At 40.8% G+C, this 25,457-nt stretch overlaps 3 protein-coding genes and 1 pseudogene across 3 annotated transcripts; 1 reads left to right on the top strand and 3 right to left on the bottom strand.

Annotated features, from left to right (window-relative positions):
• Nucleotides 1-3,287: 3,287 nt before the first annotated feature.
• Nucleotides 3,288-4,704, bottom strand: LOC146579387 (uncharacterized; annotated as a pseudogene).
• Nucleotides 4,705-6,185: 1,481 nt separating this feature from the next.
• Nucleotides 6,186-17,050, bottom strand: LOC146579386 (uncharacterized). Its single transcript, XM_085269280.1, has 4 exons — nt 16,781-17,050; nt 10,140-10,574; nt 9,363-9,626; nt 6,186-7,830 (listed from the first exon to the last, which is right to left on the bottom strand). The coding sequence occupies exons 2-4, from the start codon at nt 10,348-10,350 to the stop codon at nt 6,749-6,751; spliced, it is 1,557 nt and encodes a 518-aa protein (XP_085125406.1). The 5' UTR covers nt 10,351-10,574; nt 16,781-17,050; the 3' UTR covers nt 6,186-6,748.
• A 174-nt stretch (nt 17,051-17,224) lies between these two features.
• On the top strand, nt 17,225-17,896 carry LOC146579385 (uncharacterized). Its single transcript, XM_085269386.1, has 3 exons — nt 17,225-17,296; nt 17,382-17,499; nt 17,631-17,896. Exons 1-3 carry the CDS (start codon nt 17,225-17,227, stop codon nt 17,789-17,791), a joined length of 351 nt encoding a protein of 116 aa, XP_085125512.1. The 3' UTR covers nt 17,792-17,896.
• Nucleotides 17,897-21,290: 3,394 nt separating this feature from the next.
• LOC146579384 (tripartite motif-containing protein 16-like) lies at nt 21,291-25,191 on the bottom strand. Its single transcript, XM_085269241.1, has one exon. It carries the CDS (start codon nt 25,097-25,099, stop codon nt 23,381-23,383), a length of 1,719 nt encoding a protein of 572 aa, XP_085125367.1. The 5' UTR covers nt 25,100-25,191; the 3' UTR covers nt 21,291-23,380.
• Between the last annotated feature and the right edge of the window lie 266 nt (nt 25,192-25,457).

Genomic DNA, 25,457 nt, shown 5'->3' with positions numbered 1-25,457 from the left:
TTTATGCTGTATATTTTCACGTCTCTGGAATAGTTGGCAGTTAGATAGTCAGCTGGGAAACTCTGTGTTAACTCATGGAGCTGAGGATATCGTGGATATGCTGACCTCGCTGCGTGGTGTACAGAGCGAGGTCAGCATGATTAATATTCACAATAAAAATATTAGCCGAACATCATGAAGTCTGTATGTGTTTCATAGAACAACCTTTGTACAGTTAAAGCCAGCAGTTACTACATGACAGAAACACCAACGTTATCTCTTTTATGCGTTTATACACAGGTCACGCTGATTACTGAACAAAAACCCAAAGATCAGATGTTAAACAGATTTATTTGCTCTCTCTCCTCCTTAAACATGTTTTTAATGTTAGTTATAATTCAGAATTGGCGACTGAAACACGTAGGACACATAAGAACATCAGGAAATAAAACACCGATAAATATAACCTCAGTAAAAGAAGTCAGCGGGGGTTACTACAGCTGTGTACCGGGGCCTGCGCTTTGTCGGCGGTAATAATAGCTCGATTGCTTGCGAGGCGAGCGGGTCTATCCCACGCTTTGCCGTGAGACTGGACAGACATCTCTGAAATCATCGAAGCACTTTTGCAAAGAGGCTGTATCTTGACAAACCGACCAGACACATGAAGATTAAACCACTACATTCTCGGCTAAAAAAATATTAAAACGGTATTTAGTGACACACAAACAGGGTTTTTCAAAGTTCAGTTCTGTTAGCTTCCACATGCCGGTTGTTGTGTGCTAAAAACAATGGCCACCAGGCCAAAGCAATGGTTTTGACTCGATCAGCGTTAACCCCGCCCCCTGGGTTTGATGGATGAGGCTGACAGATAAAATTATTTCAAGATGACTGCCAGGCGCCAGGACTGGCAAAATGAAATAAATAAATATATCATTAAATAATTAATTAAATGCGTCAATAATTAATTAAATGTGTCAATAATTAATAAAAATGTGAAATACATAAATAATTAAATGTGTCTATAATTAATTAAAATGTGAAATACATAAATAATTAATTAAATGTGTCAATAATTAATTAATTACATGTGTCATAACTATTTATTTAATTAATTAATTCCAATTTTAATTAATTATTGACACATTTAATTAATTATTTAATGGTGTATTTAATTAATTCATTATGGCAGTCCTGGCGTTCCATACTGATGGCTTTGAACTTTTCTTGTCCATCTTGGTTTTAATTTTGCACTCCAGTATGAACACCCATCCCCCAACTCGAGGATCACCACAAGGTGTATTTCTGGGATTTCGCACAACCCAGTATTCAAATCAAGAGTACATAATGGACTTGGATTTACAGCATTATGAATGAAATGTGCTCTATTTGGAAGCAGCCGGCCCCCTCACCTTTCGATGTGTTGTGTGTGAGACTTTAAATCATCAAACTGTAAATGATAAGTTTTAAATTGTTATTAATCCCTTTACCACTAGTCCTAAAGTGTATATTTATTTTTTTTTACTCTTCTTATATATATATTGTTTGTTTACTTGCACTGCTGTAACTGGAGCCTCGTCGTCTCGTCTCTCTATATCCTGGACTGTATGTAGCGGAGATGACAAAGTTTACTTTGACTTCAGCAGCGAGCAGGCGCACCGAGGGCTCTCGCGCTCACTCTGAACATATAGAATTTCGAAAAAACATTGGTGCAAATTATAAGTCTGTATCATAATGTCTGGTGTTTTCGTGTTTGTTGGTTTGTTTTTATTTTGTTTTATTTTGGGGGTGGGTTATTAGACGTTGCTCCAGCCAGCCAGTGAATACCCTGCCGCCCCGCCCTCTCCTCCCTGTGCCGCAAGCAGCAGGCGCACCTCGCAAACGGAGGGCGCCCTTACTCCCAGCAAATGGGCGATAGAAAACCAATCGGTGCCTATGCCATTCCCAATATGCGCTGGCATGACGTCGGGGCAGCATGAGTACGAGCAATTTTTTAAATTTATTTATTTATTTTTGCCGATGCCCGTGATGCCCCCACCACGATGCCGCCCCGGGCAACTGCCCATGTCGCCCGTATCAAAAACCGCTACTGCCTGTCAGTACTCTTGCTGCAGCATTTTGTCTAGCAGCACAAGCACAGAGATGAGTCCACTGTCAGAGGCCATAAGAAGATCATTTGTAACCTTCACTAAAGCTGTTTCTGTGCTGTGATGAGCTCTGAAACCTGACTGAATCTCTTCAAATAAACCATTCCTCTGCAGATGATCAGTTAGCTGTTTGACAACTACTTTTTCAAGGATTTTTAATATGAAAGGAAGGTTGGAGATTGGCCTATAATTAGCTAAGATAGCTGGGTCTAGGGATGGCTTTTTGAGTAAAGGTTAAACTACAGCCAGCTTGAAGGCCTGTGGTACATTGACTGATTATTAGAGATAGGATAGGTTGATCATATTTAAGATTGAAGCATTAATTAATGGCAGGACTTCTTTGAGCAGTTTTGTAGGAATGGGGTCTAAAAGACACGTTGATGGTTTGGAGGAAGTAATTACTGAAGTTAAATCAGAAAGATCAATTGGAGAAAAGGAGTCTAACTTAACATCAATGGTACTAAAAGTAGCTGTAGATAATATTACATCTGTGAGATGATTATTGGTAATTTTTTCTTTAATGATTAAAATTTTATTTGTGAAGAAGTTCATGAAATCATTACTAGTTAACATTAAAGGGATGGTTGGCTCAAAAGAGCTCTGACTTTTTGTCAGCCTGGCTACAGTGCTGAAGAGAAACCTGGGGTTGTTCTTATTTTCTTCAATCAGTGACAAATAGTAAGATGTTCTGGCTTTGCGGAGGGCTTTCTTTTAAAGCAGCAAACTATTTCTCCAGGCTAAATGATGATCTTCTAAATTTATGAGTTATCTGCTTTAGGCTACGTGTTTGAGAATTATACCATGGAGTCAGGTACTGATTTGAGGCCTTAGTTTTCACAGGAGCTACAGTATCCAGAGTCGTACGTAGTGAGGAGGTAAAAATTATTAACAAGTTAATTGATCTCTGATGGGGTAGTGTTCAGATAGCTGCTCTGCTCTATGAGCATTGAAGATGATAACAGTGGAAGGATTATATTCTTAAACGTAGTTACAGCGCTTTCAGAAAGACATCTACTGTGATAAAGTCTACTCTCCATTGTTGTGTAATCAATTATTGTAAATGTAAATGTTATCAGGAAATGATCAGACAGGAGAGGGTTTTCAGGAAACACTGTTAAATATTCAGTTTCTATGCCATATGTTAAAACAAGATCAAGAGTGTGATTAAAGTGGTGGGTGGGTTCTTTTACACTTTGAGAGAAGCCAATTGTGTCTAATAAGAGATTAAATGCCATATTGAGGCTGTCATTTTTAGCATCTACATGGATGTGAAAATCACCCACAATAACTATTTTATCTGAGCTGAGAACTAAATCAGATATATAGTCTGAGAAATCAGAGAGAAACTCTGTGTAAGGCCCAGGTGGACGATAGATGATAACAAGTAAGGCTGGTTTCTGAGTTTTACAGCTGGGGTGGACAAGGTTTAATTCATTTGACAGCATCAGGCTGTCAAATGAATTAAAAGTCTGTCTTGGTCTTTCGTTAATTAATAGGCTGGTGTGAAAAATTGCTGCCACACCGCCCCCTCGGCCTGTGCTTTGAGGTTTCTGGTAGTTAGAATGACTCGGGAGTGTTGATTCATTTAAACTAACATAATCATCCGGCTGCAACCAGGTACTGTTCTTTCTTTGTGATTTTTTATATTTAAGTTGTTTGTTGCTGGTTTTTAGTTTATTTTTTGTCTTTTTGGGAGCTGACACAGTCTCAATGGAAATGGGTTTTTTGGGGGGGTAGCAGGAGGAGAGAAGCTGCAGAGAGGCGTGTAAGATTGCAACTCTGCTTCCTGGTCCCAACTGTGGATTGTCATATTTTGGGGGGGGTTTAATAAATTTTTCCATATTTCTAGAAATGAGAGCTGCTCCATCCAAAGTGGGATGGATGCCGTCTCTCCTAACAAGACCAGGTTTCCTCCAGAAGGTTTGCCAATTATCTATGAAGACCACATCGTTTCTTGGACACCACTCAGAGAGCCAGCAATTTCAGGAGAACATGCGGCTAAACATGTCACTCCTGGTCTGATTGGAGAGGGGACCAGAGAAAACTACAGAGTCCGACATTGTTTTGGCAAAGTTACACACCGATTCAATATTGATTTTAGTGACCTCCGATTGGCGTAACCGGGTGTCATCACTGCCGACGTGAAGTATGATTTTACTGTATTTACGTTTACCCTTAGCCAGTAGTTTTAAATTTCCTTCAATGTCGCCTGCTCTGGCCCCTGGAAGACAATTGACTATGGTTGCCAGTGTCTCTAGCTTCACATGTCTGAGAACAGAATCACCAATTACCAGAGTTTGACCCCCCCCCAGCCGCCTTCTTTCCCCAGCTGCTTGAGATCTGCCGGGGAACAGCTAGCGGGGCCTACGCTATCTTCGGCTGCACCAGCTACAGGGGCCTGGCTAGCTATGGGTGAATGAAGGGTGCGAAGCCGAGTCTCCAATTCAGTAATCCTGGCCTCCAGAGCTACAAATATGATACATTTCTTACAAGTATCATTACTGCTAAAGGAGGCTGAGGAATAACTAAACATCTGACACAATGAGCAGGAAAGTGCAGGAGGGACAGGTGAAGTAGCCATGGTGCTAACGAGTCGGCTATGAGCTAAGCTAAGCTAGCTAGCTTACTTACAACTGGGCTCATCAGCATATTTACATGCTTCCATCTCCCATTTCTGCTCGGTAGCACCTCATAGTTTTCGACTTTACTTTTTCTCCCTCCCTCACGCTCACACACACACAGCGGGAGGGGTGGTCCCACACGTTCTCCCTGTAGCACGGACTACACCATGAGGCTACAGTCTTAAAGGGCCATGCCTGTAACACTCTGCCGTTGTATTAAATCATTTTTTTTGTATAATAATTTTAAAAATTTTTTTGTCACATCTGCAAGTACAGGTGACGTGGGCCACAAATGGCCTTCGGGCCGCGAGTTTCAGACCCCTGTTCTAGAGGCTTCTCAAAAGCCTCTAGAAGGAAATTAGTTATCGTGTGACAGTTTTATGGCAAAGGAGGGTGGGAAGGGATCAGTTGACAAAGAGCGAGTGAATTCGACAAAGTCGAAAGCTGACGGCAGCTCGCGGCCCTTGCTGTCGAGGTAGGGCTTCATGTGTGACAGACAGTAGTCTGCCTGCGGGTGGGATGGGTACCAGTGTCCGGTGCCATGATTGCACCGGTTCTGATATAAACAGTAGTAACCAGACCGAAAAGCAGCGCACATTTCTGTGCTTTTTTTTCCTGAGCTGTGATACACTTCTAGCCAATCATTTTACGTTTCTGAGGATAGTAGGTGGGTCCAGGTATGTACGTTCTTTTAGAGCAGAGCTACAGATTAAAAATGCCCAAGGTGAAGCGGTCAAAAGTCTGGCTGTACTTCACAGCAAAATATGCAAACTCAGCAGCCTGCAACAAGTGCTTTAAGCTGATACTGTGATACTGTCAAAGGAGGTAACACCTCGAATCCAATGAAACACCTGGCGACGCATAGCGTTTTTTTTTTTAAAAGCCGAGAAATGCGCCGTATTTGATAGCTTGCTGCGAGACCTCGCACCGAGCACATCTACTGCGGGTGTGGTGCCTGTTATCGCACCCGGATTTAGCAACATCCCCCAAACACCTGAAGAGGAGAGTCCTGGCCCCTAGCCCTGCCAGTGTAGCAGAAATGATGACGGATGATGATGGCAGCAGCAGCCGTTCTTCTCTGCGTGAGTAGCTTAATGTTGTTCGTGTGTAATTTACGTTGAGTAGGCTAACCACGTTATTAAATTAATGCATGTAAGGTGAACTAGCAAACATCATCACAGCTACATGCGGCTGTCTTCTTGTTTGATGACAGATACTCCCTTCACCCTGGCCAAAAGGCTAAAATGACCAAAGAAAAAGAGGGGAAACGGCTAAACATGAGAGGTTTTTGGACAAAGTTTGTGTTTTTTCCATTGATTAAGCACTGCTACCAGCCAAGAGTGATACCATATATGCCCCATAGCTGCAGAAAAGGCTAACATTGTTATTTTTTTTTACAAAAAACCAGCTGAACATGAGGTTTTTGGACCAATTTTGTGTTCTCCATTCTTTAAGCACCGGTTTGAGCACCGGCACCATTTCAAGAGTACCGATTTGGCACCAGTATCGGATAAAACCTAAACAATACCCATCCCTAGGTGGGACTGACAAAATATACTGGGGACTTCCCCCTTCGAGCATGAAACTTGGTATTTGATACTTTTGCTCCCTTACAAGAATAAACACAATTCTTGACTGTTGCTCACTTTCTTCATTTTTATTGTGACTTAAACTCAGTTGAGCAAAGGATTAAAACTATTAACCAGAATACTGGTTTGGGGTCCATTTGTCCCATTATAGGATATAAAGTAATAATAATAAACAACAGAGCTAAACAATGAACCAATAGAAAAGAGCATACTGAACCTTAACCCTCATGAAATGTAAGATCAGTTTTCCTGATACAATTAATAAAATAATGTAATAAACTGAACAAACAATGCTGAGAGTTCTTTACTGCTCTGGAAAAAAAGAAAAAAAAAATGATTTGAATATGGATCATCTTTTTACTCAGGTGTTCAGCAATGACTCACATCTGTCCCACATTTTCTAAGTATATACGTTTCACACCGTATGAATTCTCATGTGCTTCTTTAATTGTAGCTTATCGACAAACCTTTTCCCACAGATGCTACAAGGAAACGGTTTCTCACCTGTGTGAATTCTTATATGGCAGTCCAAACCTGACTTCTGAATAAATCCTTTGCCACAAGTGCTACAAGAATGTGGCTTCTCACCTGTGTGAATTCTCGTGTGTGTTTTGAATCCTGATGAGTCAGAAAATCTTTTCCCACAGGTGCTACAACAATATGGCTTCTCACCTGTGTGAACTCTCGTGTGTGTTTTGAATGCTGACAAGGTACAAATTTTCTTCCCACAGGTGCTACAACAATATGGCTTCTCACCTGTGTGAATTCTCGTGTGTGTTTTCATTGCTGATGAGGTAGCAAATCTTTTCCCACAGGTGCTACAACAATATGGCTTCTCACCTGTGTGAACTCTCCTGTGTGTTTTGAACGCTGATGAGTCAGAAAATCTTTTCCCACAGGTGCTACAAGAATAAGGTTTCTCACCTGTGTGAATTCTCGTGTGTTTTTTTAACGCTGATGAGTCAGAAAATCTTTTCGCACAGGTGCTACAAGAATACGGCTTCTCACCTGTGTGAACTCTTAGATGTGCAATCAGTTTGTATTTATCAGGTAAAGGTTTTCCACACACGTCACATTGTACAGACTTGTTCTTTGTGTCTGTTCTACTTTGACTCACTGACACAAGAGTGTTGTCTACTCTCTGACTGTGACGTCTCTTCTTCAGCTCTGCATTTCTAGTTGATCTTGAGTCCACATGCCCATTTTCTTCATAATCTCGGCTCTCTGCTTCAGGAGAGCTGTGAGAAAGGAGCTGCTCGCTGTTTGGTTCTGGTTCACTGTGGTCACTTTTCTCATAAGCGGGTGTCACCTTGAAAGTATCAGCCTCCTGCTTCAGTCCAAGCTGCTCTCCCTCCTGACTTCTGCATAGTTCCTCCTGTTCCTCTTTAATCTGTGGAGGCTGTGGATCCTCCTGGTCCAGACTGGAGTTCCTCTCCTGGTTAAAGACCTGCTGGTCTGTAAGAACATCCTCTTCTTTAAAAGCATGCTGATGGACATCTAAAGGCACAAAGGGGACAAAATGATAGCAAAACAAACATTTGAGAAAATATTTACTGGTCTAAACCATTAGCAGATCTCTACATCTTGAGTATGTTGCTCACATATACCACTGAAATTTAAAATGTAAAAATGTGAAAAATTAGGAGGTTTGAAAACTCTGAGTTCTTCTTGTGCCTTGAACCCCTGGCTAGCTATCGAGCTGGTGGGTAACAGACGTCTCTGAAAACGTCAGAGCACTTTTGCAAATAGGTGATGTCTTGATAAACCGTGCAGATATCTGAAGTTTACACAGCTACATTTCTCGCCTGAAAATATGTTAAAAGTTAATTTTGTCACCCAGAAAGAGTAATATTAAAACTAAGTAGCTGCCGCCATTGTTGGTAACGTAAATTGGCTGAGGCGCACTATGATTCCTGGGATAGGTTGGGCCACGAAGGATACACCCAACCCATCCTTCAAATCTGGGAAAATGAAGGACACATTTGTAGGCCGCATTTGGAGGAATCTTCGAATTTGGACAGCCTTCATTGCATTGCTGCAACGTAATCGGCCTACAAATGCAGACTCCGAAGGATGCAGGCCCTGAATTTGGACACAGCTATGATACTGAACACTACTTCTTCTTCGGGGTATAATGGCAGCTGTCATTCTTGTACATGCAGTGCTGCCATCTTCTGTTTCAGTCCATTATTACAATCTTAAATCTTACAAAACTTCCCATGACAAGTTGACTATTAAATTAGTGGTGGACGATTTTGATGGTAGACTAATCATGGCAGCCCTAGAAATAACTAAATGTTTTTTGTTAAATGAATGTGGATGTCTGGATTGGCTATAGTTATAAGATGGCATGCTGGGGCAGAGCTCTTTTGCACAGTGTTTTGGCTGTGCCTGAAATGCCATGAAAACTCTCTTTGTCTGATAAATTTCAGTTTAGAAACTCTGAATTCATATTTTCCAAAACAGAATAGAAATATTTATTCATACTTACTCAGACCTGTAAACTGTTCAAAACTCACCATTTCCATGCTGCAGAGGAAACATGTAATTCTTAAACTGATAACACAACAAAATGAAACTTGTGTTGTTGGCTTTGTGTCTCTGTGCAGATTTTGTCTGAGCAGTGGGTGGAAATTTGAAACTCAGATGTTTCACATCTTTCATTCTGCTGAATTCTTATGCACTAATTTTTCACCTTTTTGCATGAATTAATGGTGGAAATGCATTTATGTAAATGAAAACAGAAAATTATGCCAAAGAGATTAAATCATGCTGCTTTTTACTTTTGGACTTTCAATTCTTCCTGTGACTCTGAAAATAAATGCAACCAACTAACCTAACCCAGCTGTCTGCATGTCTCTGGAGAGTGAACAAGGGGAGAACATGCAAACTCCACACAGAAAGGCCCGGCCACATGATGGAGTCAAACTCAGGACCTTGTTGCTGTGGGCCAACAGCGCTAGCCACTGTTCCACTGTGACACCCATGAGTCATATTCACTGTTATTAAAACATCACAGTTTTACATACCTATTCTGTGTAACTTTATCTCAGGTTTACAGATGGTCTCCAGCAGTCTGAGCTGCTCTTCATCAGTCCAGACGATAATGCCTTCAGCCTCCTTCTTCAGTCCAAGCTGCTCTCCCTCCTGACTGCTGCAGAGCTCCTCTTGTTCCTCTTTAATCTGTGGAGGCTCTGGGTCCTCCTGGTCCAGACTGGAGTTCCTCTCCTGGTTACAGACCTGCTGCTCATCCAGACCCTCCTCTTCCTCACAGTCATATTGTTGTGGGAGGTCTTGAGGAACAAAGAAACACAAGAACAATAATTACAAATGTGTTGATATAAAAACTCAAACTATCTTTTAAACGCTACATGCTAACATGTTAGGATCGAAGTTTCCCAAACTAAACTGCAGGGTGACACCATGAAAACATCAGTGTCTGAAATCCTTCTTTAAACAAAGCTTCACTTTAACTTCAGAGAAGTCTGTTAACAACTTGTTAAATGTGTTTTCTGCTGACATCTAACTAGATCTTTACTGCACAGTCTCAGTGTTTACAGAGGATCCAACACACGCCTGATGTACTCAACAGTGGAATATGTTAGAGAGAAAAAAGTTTAATAAATAAATCAAAATTTTTAAAACCTAACCTATCAGTGACCATGGACCTGCACCAATCCAACATAGTCCATCACTGGACACTGACCCACAGCACTGATAAATACCCAGTTTAACATCTTCTAGTAAAGTCAGTCACACTGAAGAATCTGAGCTTGAACAGCACAGAGTTAAAAACATGTCCATACCTATGATGTGTGAGTTTCTGTCGGGTTTCCGGCTGATATCCGGCAGTCTGTGCTGATGGTTGATCTCCTCCTCATACTGGACGATGGTTTTTTGAACCTCTGAGAAGATTTCTTCACAAACAGCAGTTAATCTCTTCTTGATGAACTCTCTCAGATACTGAACTGAACTCATTGCTGCTTCAACTGGGGCTGAGCGGATCGATACAAGCATCAATAAAAGCGATACAGACGTTGGTATCAGATCAACACTGATGTGACGGGATTGATACTTCAGTTTGTGTCTCTCCTCCAAGTTCAGTTCGCTTCATCAACAGCAGCCATGTCTGCACACACACTGCTCCTCTACCACAGTAGTGCTGTCCTCCTCCGTTCTTCTTCGGGACCTGATGGCGTTTGACAAATCAGCTTACAGGTGCATTAATCCCGCCTACTGGACTGGAGTGTGGACAGGAGAATAGCAGGAAAAACAAGGATAATTATATTCTTTCATCAATCTTATAATTCAATAGAACAATCATCCATTTACTCGTAGATTTCTGAGTTTAATGAGGAGTCTCTCTTTCCATAACATGTTGTATGGCTGTATTAAAGAAGACTGCTATCATCATTTCCTTATTTGTTTGAGCTTTCCTGATGTCTGATTCCAAATATAATAAACTATCCATCGTCCCTCTTTCTTTATGAAACCCACTCTGATCCCCAGAGAAGAGACTGTTAGTATCTAAAAATCAGCTTCATCTGTTTTCATGCTCTCCCCAATGATACGATGGGTTTTTAACTAGTTTACTATTATCTGCTTCCTGACTGATGGGATTGTGCCTTTTTCATATACAGTGGGGCAAAAAAGTATTTAGCCAGCCACCGATTGTGCAAGTTCCCCCAATTTTAATGATGACAGAGGTCAGTAATTTACACCAGAGGTACACTTCTGGTCCTAGCACACTTCAAATCCTGTCTCCCCCCCACCCTGGACCCCCACCAATTCGCATACCGCCAGAACAGGAGCACAGAGGATGCAGTCTCCATCGCACTGCACTCTGTCCTCTCACACCTGGACAACAACAACACCTACGCCAGAATGCTGTTTATAGACTTCAGTTCAGCGTTCAATACAACCCACCCCTCACAACTCATCAAGAAACTGACAGACCTGGGCATCAGTTCCCTCATCTGCAAATGGTTACTGGACTTCCTGACCAACCGCCCCCAACATGTCCGGCTGGATAACCACTGCTCATCTACCATCACAATGAACACCGGTGTACCACAAGGCTGTGTGATGAGCCCTTTCCTCTACTCCCTCTTCACCCACGACTGCAGACCTGCTGATGGTTCCAACACCATCATTAAGTTTGCAGATGACACCACGGTGATTGGCCTCATCAGTGACAACGATGAGGCCGCCTACAGGGAGGAAGTGGATCGTCTGGCTGAGTGGTGCGACAGAAACAACCTGCTGCTTAACACCGAGAAGACCAAGGAGCTCATCGTGGACTACAGGAGGAATGCTGACCCACATCCACCCATCCACATTAAGGGGACGGCTGTGGAGCGTGTGAGCAGCTTCAAGTTCCTGGGAGTCCACATCTCCGAGGATCTCACCTGGACGACCAACTGCTCCAAGCTGGTCAAGAAGGCTCATCAGCGCCTCTTCTTCTTGAGGACTCTGAGGAAGAACCACCTGTCCTCAGACATCCTGGTGAACTTCTATCGTTGCACCATCGAGAGCATCCTGACCAACTGTATAACAGTCTGGTACGGGAACTGCTCTGCCTCGGACCGGAAGGCGTTGCAGAGGGTCGTGAAAACTGCCCAGCGCATCGCCGGAGCACCACTTCCTGCCATAAAAGACATCTACAGGAAGAGGTGTCTGAAAAGGGCTGGGAAAATCATCAAAGACCCCAGTCACCCGTCACATGGACTCTTCACCCTCCTGCCCTCTGGGAGGCGCTACAGGAGCCTCCGGACTAAGACCACCAGGTACCGGAACAGCTTCTTCCCCACAGCTGTCAGACTCCTGAACTCTGCCTCCTGACATCTGACCCACGTTAACATATGGACTGAACATACACACACCCACAATGGACAACTGTACCCTCAAACACACAATAATAACATGGACTGAACCACCACTCACAACCACTAGCACTTTATATAGCCTCTGTAGAAACTATCTACACCCTCACTTATCTTAACTGCACTACTGTATAGCTCTGTGTAAATAATCATTCTGTACATTCGATAATCTTTAATTCTACAACTGTTTACAACTTCCATAGTTCACATTTCTGTATAGCTGTATATCTCAGATTTCTGTAAAGTTATTTATTTCATATTCTGTATAGTTTTTCATATTTATATCCTGTTCATAGCCTGTACATAGCTTGTACTCACTACAGCCTGTACATACTTATAGTTATAGCATATTCACAACATAGTTCATACCGTGTACATTATAACATACCATAATAGACCCATTTCTGTAATATACTTACATATCTATACTATTGCTAATATATATTGTAATATATCTATATCACTAAAGCACTTCTGGATGGATGCAAACTGCATTTCGTTGCCCTGTACCTGTGCATGTGCAATGACAATAAAGTTGAATTCTATTCTATTCTATTCTACTGAAACAATACGGGAATAGAGCAGATGTTATAGAATTCAACATTAATGAATCAATGGTACAGAAGTGGAGGAAGCACAGTTTTTGGCTTTCCCCATATTTCAAAATCTACTTTGTCTCTTTCCTATTAATGTCACCTGGCATAATTAGCAGATGATATTGCTTGCAGCTGGTGCAATGCTTTCGACCAAAACAGGGACCGCTTGATGAAAAGTTTCAAATAACTATAGTATCAGAATCAGTCTTATTAGGTAATGTTAAAATAATTTTATCATTTAAGTGTTTTCAGTGTGGGAGAAAGTACTCTGGGCCTTCAAGTTAAACACTATTAAAAGCAGTAACAAGTTTAATATTCAGAAACTTAAATTATGTATCAGTAGCAGAATCAGGGTACACATTTTTCAGGGTCAAGCACCTTTTAAGCACTTTCAAGGTCCATTTTTCAAGCTTTTCCAGCACATTACCGAGGAGCCTCGCGGTGTAATACATACTGTGCTTCAACGTAATATTACTGTACTGTGTGTGTATAAGGACCACAAATGATACATGTTAAGAGACATGGTTACAAAGAGGATTTCAAACTCCAGGCTGTCAGTGACGCAGTAGAACCTGGGAACAGAGGAGCTGCGAAATCTGTCTGTCTTTGTTATTATGCTCAGCATCTTTTAGTTTACATTTTGACTGCACAATTGTGAGCCTTTTGTTATGCACAAAAACAACATTGTTTTATTTTATTTATGGAGCATTATTATTTAATAAATGCTGATAATTTATTTCTGAGTAATTTTTTCTTGTAAATCTATGCTGTATGTTAATAAAAGTGCCTGTGTGAGATTTGGGACACAGCTTTGACTAAGAACTCTCTTTTTGTTCTTACTTTATGGCTTTAAAAAAATATCGAGATATATATCGTATATTGATATCCAGCTAAAGAATATCGAGATATGAATTCTGGGTCATATCGCCCAGTCCTACTCAGTTAAGACTTTAAGAATGCACAAGCATCTACCTAAAATCTAGTTATTTAGTCTGTCGTCTGTGGTATTATTAGGTACAATTATAATGTATTGTTCATCTCCCTTAAATAAAACAGGCAACCTTAAAGTATGAAATATTCATATATCAAAAACACTTAAATTTGTCTGTTGTCTCAGTGCCCCACAGGCCTCAATGTGAGCTTGAAGCCATGTATAATTTATAAAAATAAACAAATATTGAATGAAAGCCAGGGATGTGTTACGTTCACATTCTCAAAAATTATTTACTAGGACTTACCATTTACTCATCCCTGACTGTCCAATCAATCAATCAATCAATCAATCAAGGCTTTATTCACCAGGTGCAGGTTGCCCTGCAGTGAAATAGGACCCCTCCCCCCAACCTTACACACACAACACAGACATCACATGGGGATACAGGTCGGAGATCGGTAGCGTTACAGAAAAAAACACTGAAATATGCACTACAATGGGAAAGTATAAGAGGAAAAAAAGAGACCTCTACTCATGCTGGGCTCCTGGGAGGACAGCATGAGAACAGGAAACAAAAAAATTCCTCTGCACAAAAAAAGCACATAAATGTCCACAGCACAACATTATGGAACACGTGACATACCACAGGGTCGGGTGGGGGGTGAGGAGTAATCCGAAGCAAACACAGCAGCCATCCTGCCCAGCGCTACCATTCCAGTACGGGCTCAGACCCGCCGTGTTCCCAGGAGGGAACAAGCATCGAAGGCGTTTGGAAAGGCAGGGGGGATGAGTGTGTGCATATCAGTGTATGTGTGTGTCTGCGTGTCCAGAGTTCAGCTGAGACAGTGTCCTTCGCCCTGCTAGGCTAAGTAAACAGTCTTCCAGCCAACCCAGGTGGCCTTGCATGGAATGGGAAGGAACAGTCTAAACACAGTCGTTATTAGGGTGTTTTTGTTCGGCTCAGCCTTGCCACCGCAGCTGGCGCCGAAAGGGTATCCGCATGAAGTGATAGTGCTTTTTACTTTAGTGCGAACAGCTCACATGAATTTCAAAGCTGTTTTAACAGTCCAACACTGGTCTCTCAATCTCCCGTTGGAGAGCCGTGAGCTTCTCCATGACGTTATCAAACTTGCGCTCTGTGATGTTGTCATTCTTGTGCTCAAAGAGCCGATTCTGAGAACTCACAACCACAGTGACACACTGTTACAGATGTCATCCAATTTGCGCCCAGGGGTGTTATTCCGAGCGAGCCCCTCCAAGATGTAATCCAGTCTGCACTCAGAGATCTTATTCTGAGTATTCACGGCAGCCGTAAGCCTCTCCAAGATCTTATCCGTGCTACACTCAATGAGCTCATTTTGAGAAACTCACGCCTCTTCCCATCGTTTCAATCCCAGCGAGCAGCCTTGTGGGGGTTTGAACAGCCAGTTCCGCTTCCTTAATTCTTCGATAAGTCAGGGCCAAGCCAGCTCCGATCAGCAAGAACCCTGTTACCATGGTTCCGAATAGGTAGATATCTTCAGCACTCAGGCTCACCCGAGCCCAGACTTCTCGTTGAGAAGGGGTGTCAATTGCATTTAGGGACCAGTTGATCAAATCCATAATACCTCTTTTAGGTTTTAGAGAACAGACTGTGAGAGAATGTTCCAGGGAAAAGTAATACAAAAAACATGAGACTAGACAAGGACATAAGAGGCTAAGCAGGGAAGCTAAGGGAGAGGAGGAGAGGAGAAAAGTGCGACCGCCTTCGTCAAGAGCAAGACCCCGGCGGGGTCACATATTGAAACAGACTGACATGCAGAGGTGCAAGTCAGCCCAGGTTGTATAATTTTTGCCCAGTTTGACCCATTTAGCAGAAGTCAGCCTGTTTAAGGCTCTGATATCTATTCTGTAAGATGACATGGTATGATTTTCTCACCCAATAAAGGAAAATTTTAATATATTGGTCTACTCTCCATTTTATCAGAAACAGTTATCACAGCTTGTAAATTTTATTTTTATACATATATGTAAGCATTGAGCCAAAACTGAATTTTGGAACTGAAACTGAATTCAAAGCAAATGAATTCATTTTCAAAATATAAAATTCAATTTTAATTTAGTCACAATCAGTTTCAAACCAATAAATTGAATTTCAAATTAGGCTAATTCATATTCAGTTTTAAAAAGTATTTATTCAAGTTAGAATTCAGATTCAATCTGAGCAATTCAAATTCAAACTTAACTTAGTCAAATTCAGTTTCTAATGGCACAACGTTCTGCCCATAAATTTCCTCCAGTTAAATACAGATAAAACAGAAACTTTAATTGTGCTCCTGATTACATGTTTTCAGAAATTAAGCAGCATATCAGGTTTTAAACCCTTCAGTTCAATCGAATCTCAGAAAAGTTGTCACTTGAGAAACACTCCAAACTACTGTTTCGTAACTGTTTGTATCATCTAAAGAAACATTTATAAACTCAGACTACTGGTGTCAAAGGCAGAACTTGAGATGATTATTCATGCTTTTCTTTCTTCTCGTTTTTAATTTTCTGATTGTTTTATATTATTATTTATATTTCTGGTTTTATTGTGGAGCAGTTTGGGATTTTTATCTGTGAAAAGTGATATATAAATAAATTTTACTTACTTGATGTCTTTTAAATGTGCTATGTAAAGAAAGCTGACGTGACTTGTGACTTTACTAAAATGTCAGCCTTTTCTTCATCATCAGTTGCATTTATATCGTTTATTTAGCACTATTGAATTGTGATAAATACTTCAGACTTTCCCAGGTACTAACACCTGCTGTCACAGCTGACCCGCACATTAAATCAGTAACACTCTGTGAACTCTCTTTTTCCCTTTCAACATCAATACACACCAAATTATTATCTTATGGATAAGCCAGTATGTTTTAGAGTCGGATGTCTTTATCTTGCTGAACCACATCCCTACAAACACTCATCAGAGATCCGTTTCTCAGTATTTTAGCACTCTTCATCTCCCTACAGGCGTATTTATCGCTGTTGTAGCTGAATCTGGTTCCACTCACCGAACGACGACCGTCTGGAGACGATTTTATGATCACTTTAAATCCGTCCTCGTGTCTCGTTGTCACGGTTACACTGCGCTCACTGTCCGTTTCCTCCACATTACAGGTTTACTTTCACTCTTGTTATTGCTCTCCTTTTACGCTTTGTTCTTTGTTAGTATCTTTTATGATATTTACTAGTGATGTGACGTTCTGCGTCGAGTAATGGAGGAAGCGTTTCCGCGATGCGCGTAACGGGGCTTGCTTCATTTATGGGAGGAGCTGAAAATGATGACGTCCGAAGCCTCGCTGCCCGGCTGTACCACGTGACTGGTTCAGGAAGTGGTTCGAACTTTGCCGCGAGCTATGATAGAGATATAAACCCCTCAGACTTCAAAATGTGGGTGTTTGATGGAGAGTTGCGGTTAGTGAGAGTTTGGAGACAGTTTGGAGGTTTATGAGAGAATGGAGCCAGCTAAGAAGAGGAGGATGTCCTCCCTTGTGTGGGAACATTTTGATTTCATTCCTCCCAACAAGGTATGTAAATTTCTACAGAAGATGCATTTTCATAATACTGATGGTGCAATACAATTTATGTTAAGCGCCGTTACTTTTGTACAAGGTGAAGTGTTTGCTATGTGCCAGGGAGCTGGGATATAACAGCAACACCTCATCCATGCTTAGGCACTACAGAGCTTTGCATGATAATAAGGGGAACACCGATTGTGGAGCAAGACCAGGTGAGCCATCAAATGCCATGATAATATAGCATGCAGTAATGTTACTAAATGATATAACAATATTATACAACTGTTATAAGTTACGTGTGTGATATTTATATTTGTGCTTTGTCTTTATTGTCTTTCCTCAGGAGAACAATCTCAAATAGATGAAGACCTGGTTATCATGGTGATTGAGGACTCACAGCCATTTAGCATTGTGGAGGACAAAGGATTTAAAAGATTTGTTAAATCATTAAATCCTAGCTATGTTCTCCCCACTAAAAAGGCCATAAAAGCAGTGAAAATTTAGTTTTTACTGAATAAAATGTGAACAGGCAGGACTGAGGCCTCAGTCTGTAGCTGTCTATACCTCAACGTTACAAAAGCACAACCACTGTCCACACCCCAACCACACCTCACCTCACGGTAAATAATCATTTCCATTTTAAGCATTTCCAAATAATCATTTTCCATACTGCCAGTATAAATATACACAGTATACTGTCGTTGCTTCCAAATTGGCATTTGATGCATCCTTCCCCTGAATTTGGACCAGCCATCCTTCAAATTCGGGGAAAAGGACGCATTTGTCGCCACATTTGAAGGACTCTTTGAATTCCGACAGCCCTTCACTGCAGGTGAGCCCATCTCCCCTGCACAACACTGCAGACTGTGCACCACAATCATCCTTAGATTAAAAAAAGAATCAGATATAATTAATCTCAACTGTAAATACCATCTATCCATCCTCTACTTCTTATTCTTTTCAAGGTTGTGTGGGAGCTTATCCCAGCTACCACAGGGTAAGAAATACAAAGAGTTTACAAAGAAGTGAGATGACAAAGTTCAAAGGTAACTGAGAATATTCTGGTATGCATGTTTATGCAGAAGTGTTTGATTTTAATGTTATTAGTGCACAATGCTAAGTAGATTTATTCAAAAGTCAAATAACATACCAACATTGGCTTTGATGGTCTGATGTTTGGGGCTTTCCATTTCTAAATGTTACAGATGAGATTTGCATCCAGCTCCTGTCCTGCACACAGTTTGGACAAAATCACCCCATGAAACCATCAGAAACTCCAGGCTGGAAAACAGTTAAGTTATAAACTTTTTAAAAACAAAAACAAAACAAAGAAAAAAAAAGCAAAAATGTAATAAATGGAATTTATAAGAGCGTTACGCAGAGAGGTGTGGAACACATCAGACATCACTCAGTCTAAACTGAAGTAATTAGTACTTAGTTTATTGGACAACCCTTACACATACAAACAGTAACTTCCAAAAATGCCCCCCTATCTTCTTCTTCTGTCATTTTTAACAACAGCTTGCATCCAAAGATGTTGCACTACTGCCATCTCCTGGCTTTTATTCTAAATTCACTTCCAAATCCTTAGATCCTCTTGATGAGACCAGTATTTCTTAAAAAACAAAACAAAAAGCCACTCCTTTCCCTTCATTATGACCTAACTGATTAACCACCTTTTCAAATGTTAGTTCCATTACACCACCCATTTCTACCCTCAACACTCTCTTACATACTTCCTACAACTAATAAGCACATGTTCAACCGTCCCCATAGCATTACACCAATCACACAACCCAGTCGGATGTTTCCCCATCCTAAAAAGAGTACCATTTAGAAAGCAATGACCTGTTTGTATTCTACTTATAATAGCCTATAATATCCTGTCTATTTAATCCACTATGGCTCTTAACTTCTATTGTGTTTTGTATCCTATATAAATGTCTCCCTTTTACTTCATTATCCCATGCCATTTTCCAGAAATTCTTACTTTCTGTCCAAACTGTATTTTTCCCTTGCTTTGCTTTGTAGTAGAATTGTCTTGAACGTTCCAGCGAATAGGTTTATGCTACGAACCTATCAATGTATTTATAAGTTACACTTGTGTTTGAATCCTGCAGCTTATCACACATTTGATTTCCATGTGTGACAACTGCAAGTGTCCAGAATGAGGACAGACTGAGGGACCCACTGCTGCACATCATCTGTGAGGCTTTGCACCCCTGATGATCCACCAGGACAAACTCAGCAGTGTGTGAGGAAGAGGAGGAGGAAGAGCCAGCAGCAGCTGACAGATGGAGGGAATAGACAGACTGTTCAAGTTACACACTATGAAAGGCAGCAACAAGTTTAATATTCAGAAACCTAAAGTATGTATCAGCAACAGAATGGAGCTAAAAATGGTGGCCCCTAGAAACAAAGCACGTACAAATTCCAAAACATATTTCTAGCGTTAACTGAACTTCCTTAACAGAGCTACCTAGATCACTTAAATTACACAATTGAAATCATATGTGTATTGTTTGTGTATTTATACACAAGCACTCATATATATTCAAATAATTTTAAAAAATTTTTTTTACCTGTTACTACCACACACCAAATCTAGTCGTTGGTATTTACTGGCTTGTGTAGCCACTAGACAACAAAAGCTCAATGTTGCGCCGAGCATTCTGGAGCACTTCTGTTGTCTTTTGTACGTGTTTTGGAGTTTTTCCGTGCTTCGGGGTTTGTACGTGCTTTGTCTGTAGGGGCCACCGTAAATATACTTTCATTTATTCACTCCACATAAAATGTAATAAATAAATCATATTATACAAAAACCAACTATTCACATTTCAACTTTTGGCTACTTAAATTTTCAGGTTTTTTTTAAACAAATTTAAAGTGAAACAAAACAAAACACTGCAAACCACAACACAATTAAATATAAATTAAAATATGAAAACAAAGAGAAGATGCACATTCTGTCATATGGGCCTGCATGAATAAACTTTCTGAATCCTTTATCATCTGAAAATAGTTGTGGATGATTACTATACCTTTCTAACGTGACGTTGTTGTCCCTGGCTCTCTCTCTCTCTCTCCCTCCGGCTCTGTTCCTGTGCTACTGCGAGTGTAACTACCGCCCCTTCCCCCTCTGCCCAGCGCAAAACACAAGGCTCACATGCGGAGTGAAGCGGGGAAAAAAGTGCGAGAGAGAGGGTGATAGAAAAAAAACAAAAAAAAAACACGGCTCCCAATAAGGAGCCGGCTCGCGTAGTCCATGTCAAAGATCCGGTTCTAAGAGCCATTTCATTCGCGACTGACAAATCACTAGTCCACAAAGTGCGCATACTACAAAGCGTGTGGTCACTGGATTGGGACACAGCTATTAGATACTATCTAGCTTTCCAAGACTCGTTTCAGCAGCAGAATTATATACTATACACCCATAGTCCAATACTGATCTAATTAACCCAGTATATACAGCTTTCAATGACCCTCTATTCATTTCCTGCCAGCTTTATATACTCTGAGACCACAGCTTCTCAATTCAAACTGGCCTATAAAAGAAGTGCAGTTAAGACAAGCTTCCTCTTTACAGAAACAAACAAGACAGCTACCACAGAGGTAACTTTCAAACATTTTGCTGCATTGGTGCTTTCAACAAAGCAATAATCTGTTAATCTTGTTTTCCTCTTTGAATCAGCCTAAAACCAGGAGTCACAAAAGTAAAACAAAATGACAAAAAAGTATGACACACATCGAGTGTTCGAGCAGGGATAAATGATTTATTTCTTTTAGTTTCATTAACTGTATACATAACCTGTTTTGGGGAATTGTGGATTCCAATCCGATTAATATTTCTCCTTACCACTAAACTGTCTGATAGTCCCTGTTAACACATGCCTGCTGACAGATGATACAAAGTAACATGTCTTTGAATACAATCTGAAGTCTGTTAATGTTCTGATTTAACAGCAGATTTCTCGACATGCAGGACCGAGAAATTCCTGCCACAAAAGTGGAAAATATATTTATTTGACATTTTAATCAGAATAACAGAGAAATAAACAGTTGGTGAATTCATGTGAATGCTGCTTCTGCTGTAAGTCACAGACCTATAAATGTATAAATGCTCCACGATTCTCATTTCTATCCACCATCTTGAACACTGGCTATAAATGTGTTCACATCATTATTGTGTGATTTGGCTTCTTCACGTGTCTCCTTCAGTGCAAATAAAGGACTGTTAGAGTGTGTGCTGTGTGTTTTTCTGAAGCATGACAATCCTTTCCAACAAGTATTTCCAGCTGTTTGTCTCCACTCTGCACTTTAGTCTTTCTTCTTGTCATGTCTGTGTTTGTCCACGAGGTGTCTCCCTCAGCTCATTTTCTCCAAATCAGAAGCATCAGATTTGTGGAGATGCTCTGCTTGCCAGACACAGCTCAGGGCAAGAAACATGTCTATCCTCCACAATATACAGGCCTGTGTTATTTAGTATTTATATTTCAATGTATAAATGATCGAGTGTGATCAAACTTTACATCCCAAAAAATGACATTAAATGTCATCATTCTAGACAAAATAATAATGCAATATCAAAAACCTCAAGGATTCAAATCTTACTACATTGGAACATTTAAAAACTCAAAGACATTAAGTTTACAGTCATATATGATCAAGAAAATCAACAATCTTCACATTTCAGAAACTGGAACCAGCTTTAAATGTGACTAAAATAATGATAAAACAATCAATTCTCTAATCATTGACTAACTGATGAATCACTGCAGCTCCAATATATTGTTGCATTTGACAACCCACTACAGCAACTACAGAATAAAACCACTAACCAGACTGATGACAGATTTCAAACATGCTGAATATGAAGAGTAGTATCATTTAAACTCACATGATTATCAGCCATAAGAACAAATTCAGATTTATATTGATGTAAGGTATATAAATGTAAGTACAGTTTGAATCAGTGCAATATTATTTTCACACATCAATGTGGTGGGTTGCAATTTTAAAGCCAACGTGATAACGTGATATTCGGCCAATGGTGTGGAGATTCAGCTTTTTAGATTGAATTAAAATCAAGTCACTCAAATTTTTTTTCTCTCTGAAAAGGAGCAGAATTCTTGAAACAGGGTTCTTTAAACAGAGTTATATGAACAGCAAAACAGTACATCACAATACACAAAACAAGAAGACAACACACAGCAAAACAAACAAAGCAAAGGCCAGGGTGTAGAGCCTTTAAGCACAATCAGTAGAGACACACAAAGTAACAAAAAGAAAAAGCTAGTGGGGTCATATCTGACCTTCCTGTAATAGGAGACAACAAACAGCTGCTGAGTAACTTTACCATTCCTTGTCCTTTCACTGATTTAGTTTTAAGTTTAAACTAGTACAAGTATTTTTCCAACTTTGCAAATGTTGATATTACAACAATTATGGATTAAATCACTGGTTAACTCCGATGCATCAATTTTTACCCACGTTGTTGTGTTTCTGATATTCAATACTTGTGTTACATAACTTGCCCTGCCTTTCTTTCCCCTCCTTATTGTCCATCACTTTTATGACTCCTTTTTACAGGGTTAGGGCCAAAGTGAGCTCAAACGTTTGAACTTAATGATTGTTGGCCCAGTTTGGACTGTCATACCAGGTGCATCTTCCAATGGGCCAAGTTCGACTATCTGTATGTCATAACCTGTCACCATGGTCTATAAATCTGTCAAAAGTTACATATAAGTTGTACTTAATAAATTACAGAGCAAAACTGTATGCATGAACAGGTAATCATTCAACAGATGACACAGCCTTATGATATGAATATGGATAATATTTCACTTAAGTATATGAGTCTTATAGAGTTTGATTATAAGAGTTAAATGCTTAGCAGGGTAAATCCTCTATGAAAAACATTCCAGTGTGGATATCTACTGTGTACAAGCATACATGATTATATGTAATATATGTCCTCAAAAAATCCAGAACAAATGGACAGCTGAACTTCTCCGTCTAAAATGTAAAGCCTCATTTAGAAATTACACAACTACATATAATGGTCAGGGATCAACATGAACATATCTTCTCTGTCTATTTCACCTTAATCAATTCTGAAGTGACTCCATCTCCATAAAGATATAGTCCCGCATAGAGCGGCTGAGTGAATGTGGTCTGGACTCTGTGGAGGAGAGTCATGGTTTCAGAGACGCTGTAGAAAGACAGAATACCTGCTCTGTGATCCAGGTACACTCCTACTCTGGAGGACCGAGGACCTGAGAGGACAATTTGTGCACTGTTGTACAAGAACTGATAACTGTTAGTGTAACAATATAATGCCCAAGATCTGTCATTGAATCCAAATACACATTCATTGAGGCTCCCAACTCTGCTGATATTCTTGCATGTGACTGCTACACAAACCTCTCCCCCTCTCCACTCCACCTCCCAATAACAACGTTTAGTCAGACTCTCTCTACTCAGGACCTGAAAACACCAATCAGCAAATCTGTCTGGATGATCAGAATAAGACTGTTGTTGCTTCATTCGTGCTACTTTTCTGTTCCCCTCAGATAATAACAGATGTGTGTTTGCTGTGTTTGGATCCAGTGTGATTTCATGTGAATATTTTAAGAATTCAGCTCTGGTCTTTGGCTCAGGTGGTGACAGTAAAACATCCACTTCAGTGACTGTCAGTGAGATGTTTGTCCATTCCTTTCTCAGAATGTCCTGTAGTCTATCTCTGGTCTCTGACACAGCTGCTGTCACATCCTCAAAGTAGCTCAGAGGACGAATATTGATGCTGGATGAGTGTGTAGACTCACTGAGTGCTGACAGTGAGGGGTAGTTGTGTAGAAACTGGTTGTGATCCTCTGTGTGTGAGAGCTGCTCCAGCTCGCCGTCTTTCCTCTTCAGCTCAGCGATCTCCTGCTCCAGCTTCTCCTGAAGCTCTTTGACTCGACTCACTTCAGTTTCCTGCTGGGATCTTACCTGCTGCTTCACATCAGAGCTTCTTTTCTGGAGGAGACGGATCAGCTCAGTGAACATCTTCTCACTGTCCTCCAGTGTTTTATCAGCAGAGCCATTGATGGCCTCCACCTCCCTTTGAAGCAGCTTCACATCTTTCTCTCGCTCCTGGATTCTCTGCTGGATGTTTAGTCGTCTCACCTCGAGCTCCTTCTGCTTCTCAGTCCTTTCTGCTGCAGCTGGGACTGTTTCATGGCCTTTATGTTCATCCATTGAGCAGACAAAACAGATACTCTGCTGGTCAGTACGACAGAAAATCTTCATCACCTCATCATGACGAGAGCAGATGTTCTCCTGGAGCTTCTTGGAGGGGGCCACCAGCTTGTGTTTCTTTAATGATGGTGAATCATAGTGAGGTTGGAGGTGTTTCTCACAGTAGGAGGCCAAACAGAATAAACAGGACTTGACGGCTTTCCACTTCCTCCCAGTGCAGACATCACAGGCCACATCTTCAGGTCCAGCAAAGCAGTGATCAGCTGGAGCAGCTTGGAGTCCAGTCTTCTTCAGCTGCTCCACTAAAGCTGCTAATATGGTGTTTTTCTCCAGGACAGGCCTCGGTATGAAAGTCTTCCTACACTGAGGGCAGCTGTGGATTCCCTTCCTGTCCTCTTCATCAAAGTGGGTTTTAATACAGTTCATGCAGTAGCTGTGTCCACAGGGAATAGTAACCGGACCCTTCAGTAAATCCAAACAGATGGAACAAGAGAAGGTTTCTTCATCCAGCTGAACTCCTTTCTGCGCCATTTCTCCTCTCAGTGTCAGTGACTGTGTGCGTTTCTCTTCCATATAACTGAAACTAGTCTGAGGTGTAATCTCCACAAAGTCTTTTTCTTCAGTAAACGGAGCTTATCACAGCCTACACGTCACAACATGTTGGTTACACCCATGAGGAGGAAACACGTGGACAGAGAGGAGGTGATGTGTTTAAGAGCAGGAAGAAGAGGGAGGGTTATCAGGCTGTGCTTCACTCCAGGAAGAGGAGCAGTTTGAGAGCGATACTGTGTGTTTAACCCTTTTTATTTACTGCTCACATCAACTTTTAAACCTGTCAACCCATTTTTCTTTATAAAAAAAACTTCCCTTTTTAACTTCCCTTTTCCCACTTAAGTTGGCTTTATTAAACGTTAGATCTTTAGCTGGGAAA

This window comes from Mchenga conophoros, linkage group LG3, assembly GCF_057382185.1.
Source record: "Mchenga conophoros isolate Kocher_MC1m ecotype Shallow Benthic linkage group LG3, M_conophoros_male_GT1.1, whole genome shotgun sequence".
NCBI lineage: Eukaryota > Metazoa > Chordata > Actinopteri > Cichliformes > Cichlidae > Mchenga > Mchenga conophoros.
The sequence above is the reverse complement of the archived record's forward strand: the minus strand, read 5'-3'. Positions and strand labels throughout refer to the sequence as shown.

What these genes read in the sequence shown, in the direction of transcription:
- LOC146579384 (XM_085269241.1), bottom strand. Translation starts at nt 25,099, where the DNA reads ATGGAAGAGAAACGCACACAGTCACTGACACTGAGAGGAGAAATGGCG.
- LOC146579385 (XM_085269386.1), top strand. Translation starts at nt 17,225, where the DNA reads ATGGAGCCAGCTAAGAAGAGGAGGATGTCCTCCCTTGTGTGGGAACAT. An exon ending in ATTTCATTCCTCCCAACAAG is followed by an intron (nt 17,297 to 17,381) that starts GTATGTAAATTT and finishes CTTTTGTACAAG; the next exon opens with GTGAAGTGTTTGCTATGTGC. An exon ending in CGATTGTGGAGCAAGACCAG is followed by an intron (nt 17,500 to 17,630) that starts GTGAGCCATCAA and finishes GTCTTTCCTCAG; the next exon opens with GAGAACAATCTCAAATAGAT.
- LOC146579386 (XM_085269280.1), bottom strand. Translation starts at nt 10,350, where the DNA reads ATGCTTGTATCGATCCGCTCAGCCCCAGTTGAAGCAGCAATGAGTTCA. An exon ending in CAGAAACTCACACATCATAG is followed by an intron (nt 9,627 to 10,139) that starts GTATGGACATGT and finishes TTGTTCCTCAAG; the next exon opens with ACCTCCCACAACAATATGAC. An exon ending in GATAAAGTTACACAGAATAG is followed by an intron (nt 7,831 to 9,362) that starts GTATGTAAAACT and finishes TTGTGCCTTTAG; the next exon opens with ATGTCCATCAGCATGCTTTT.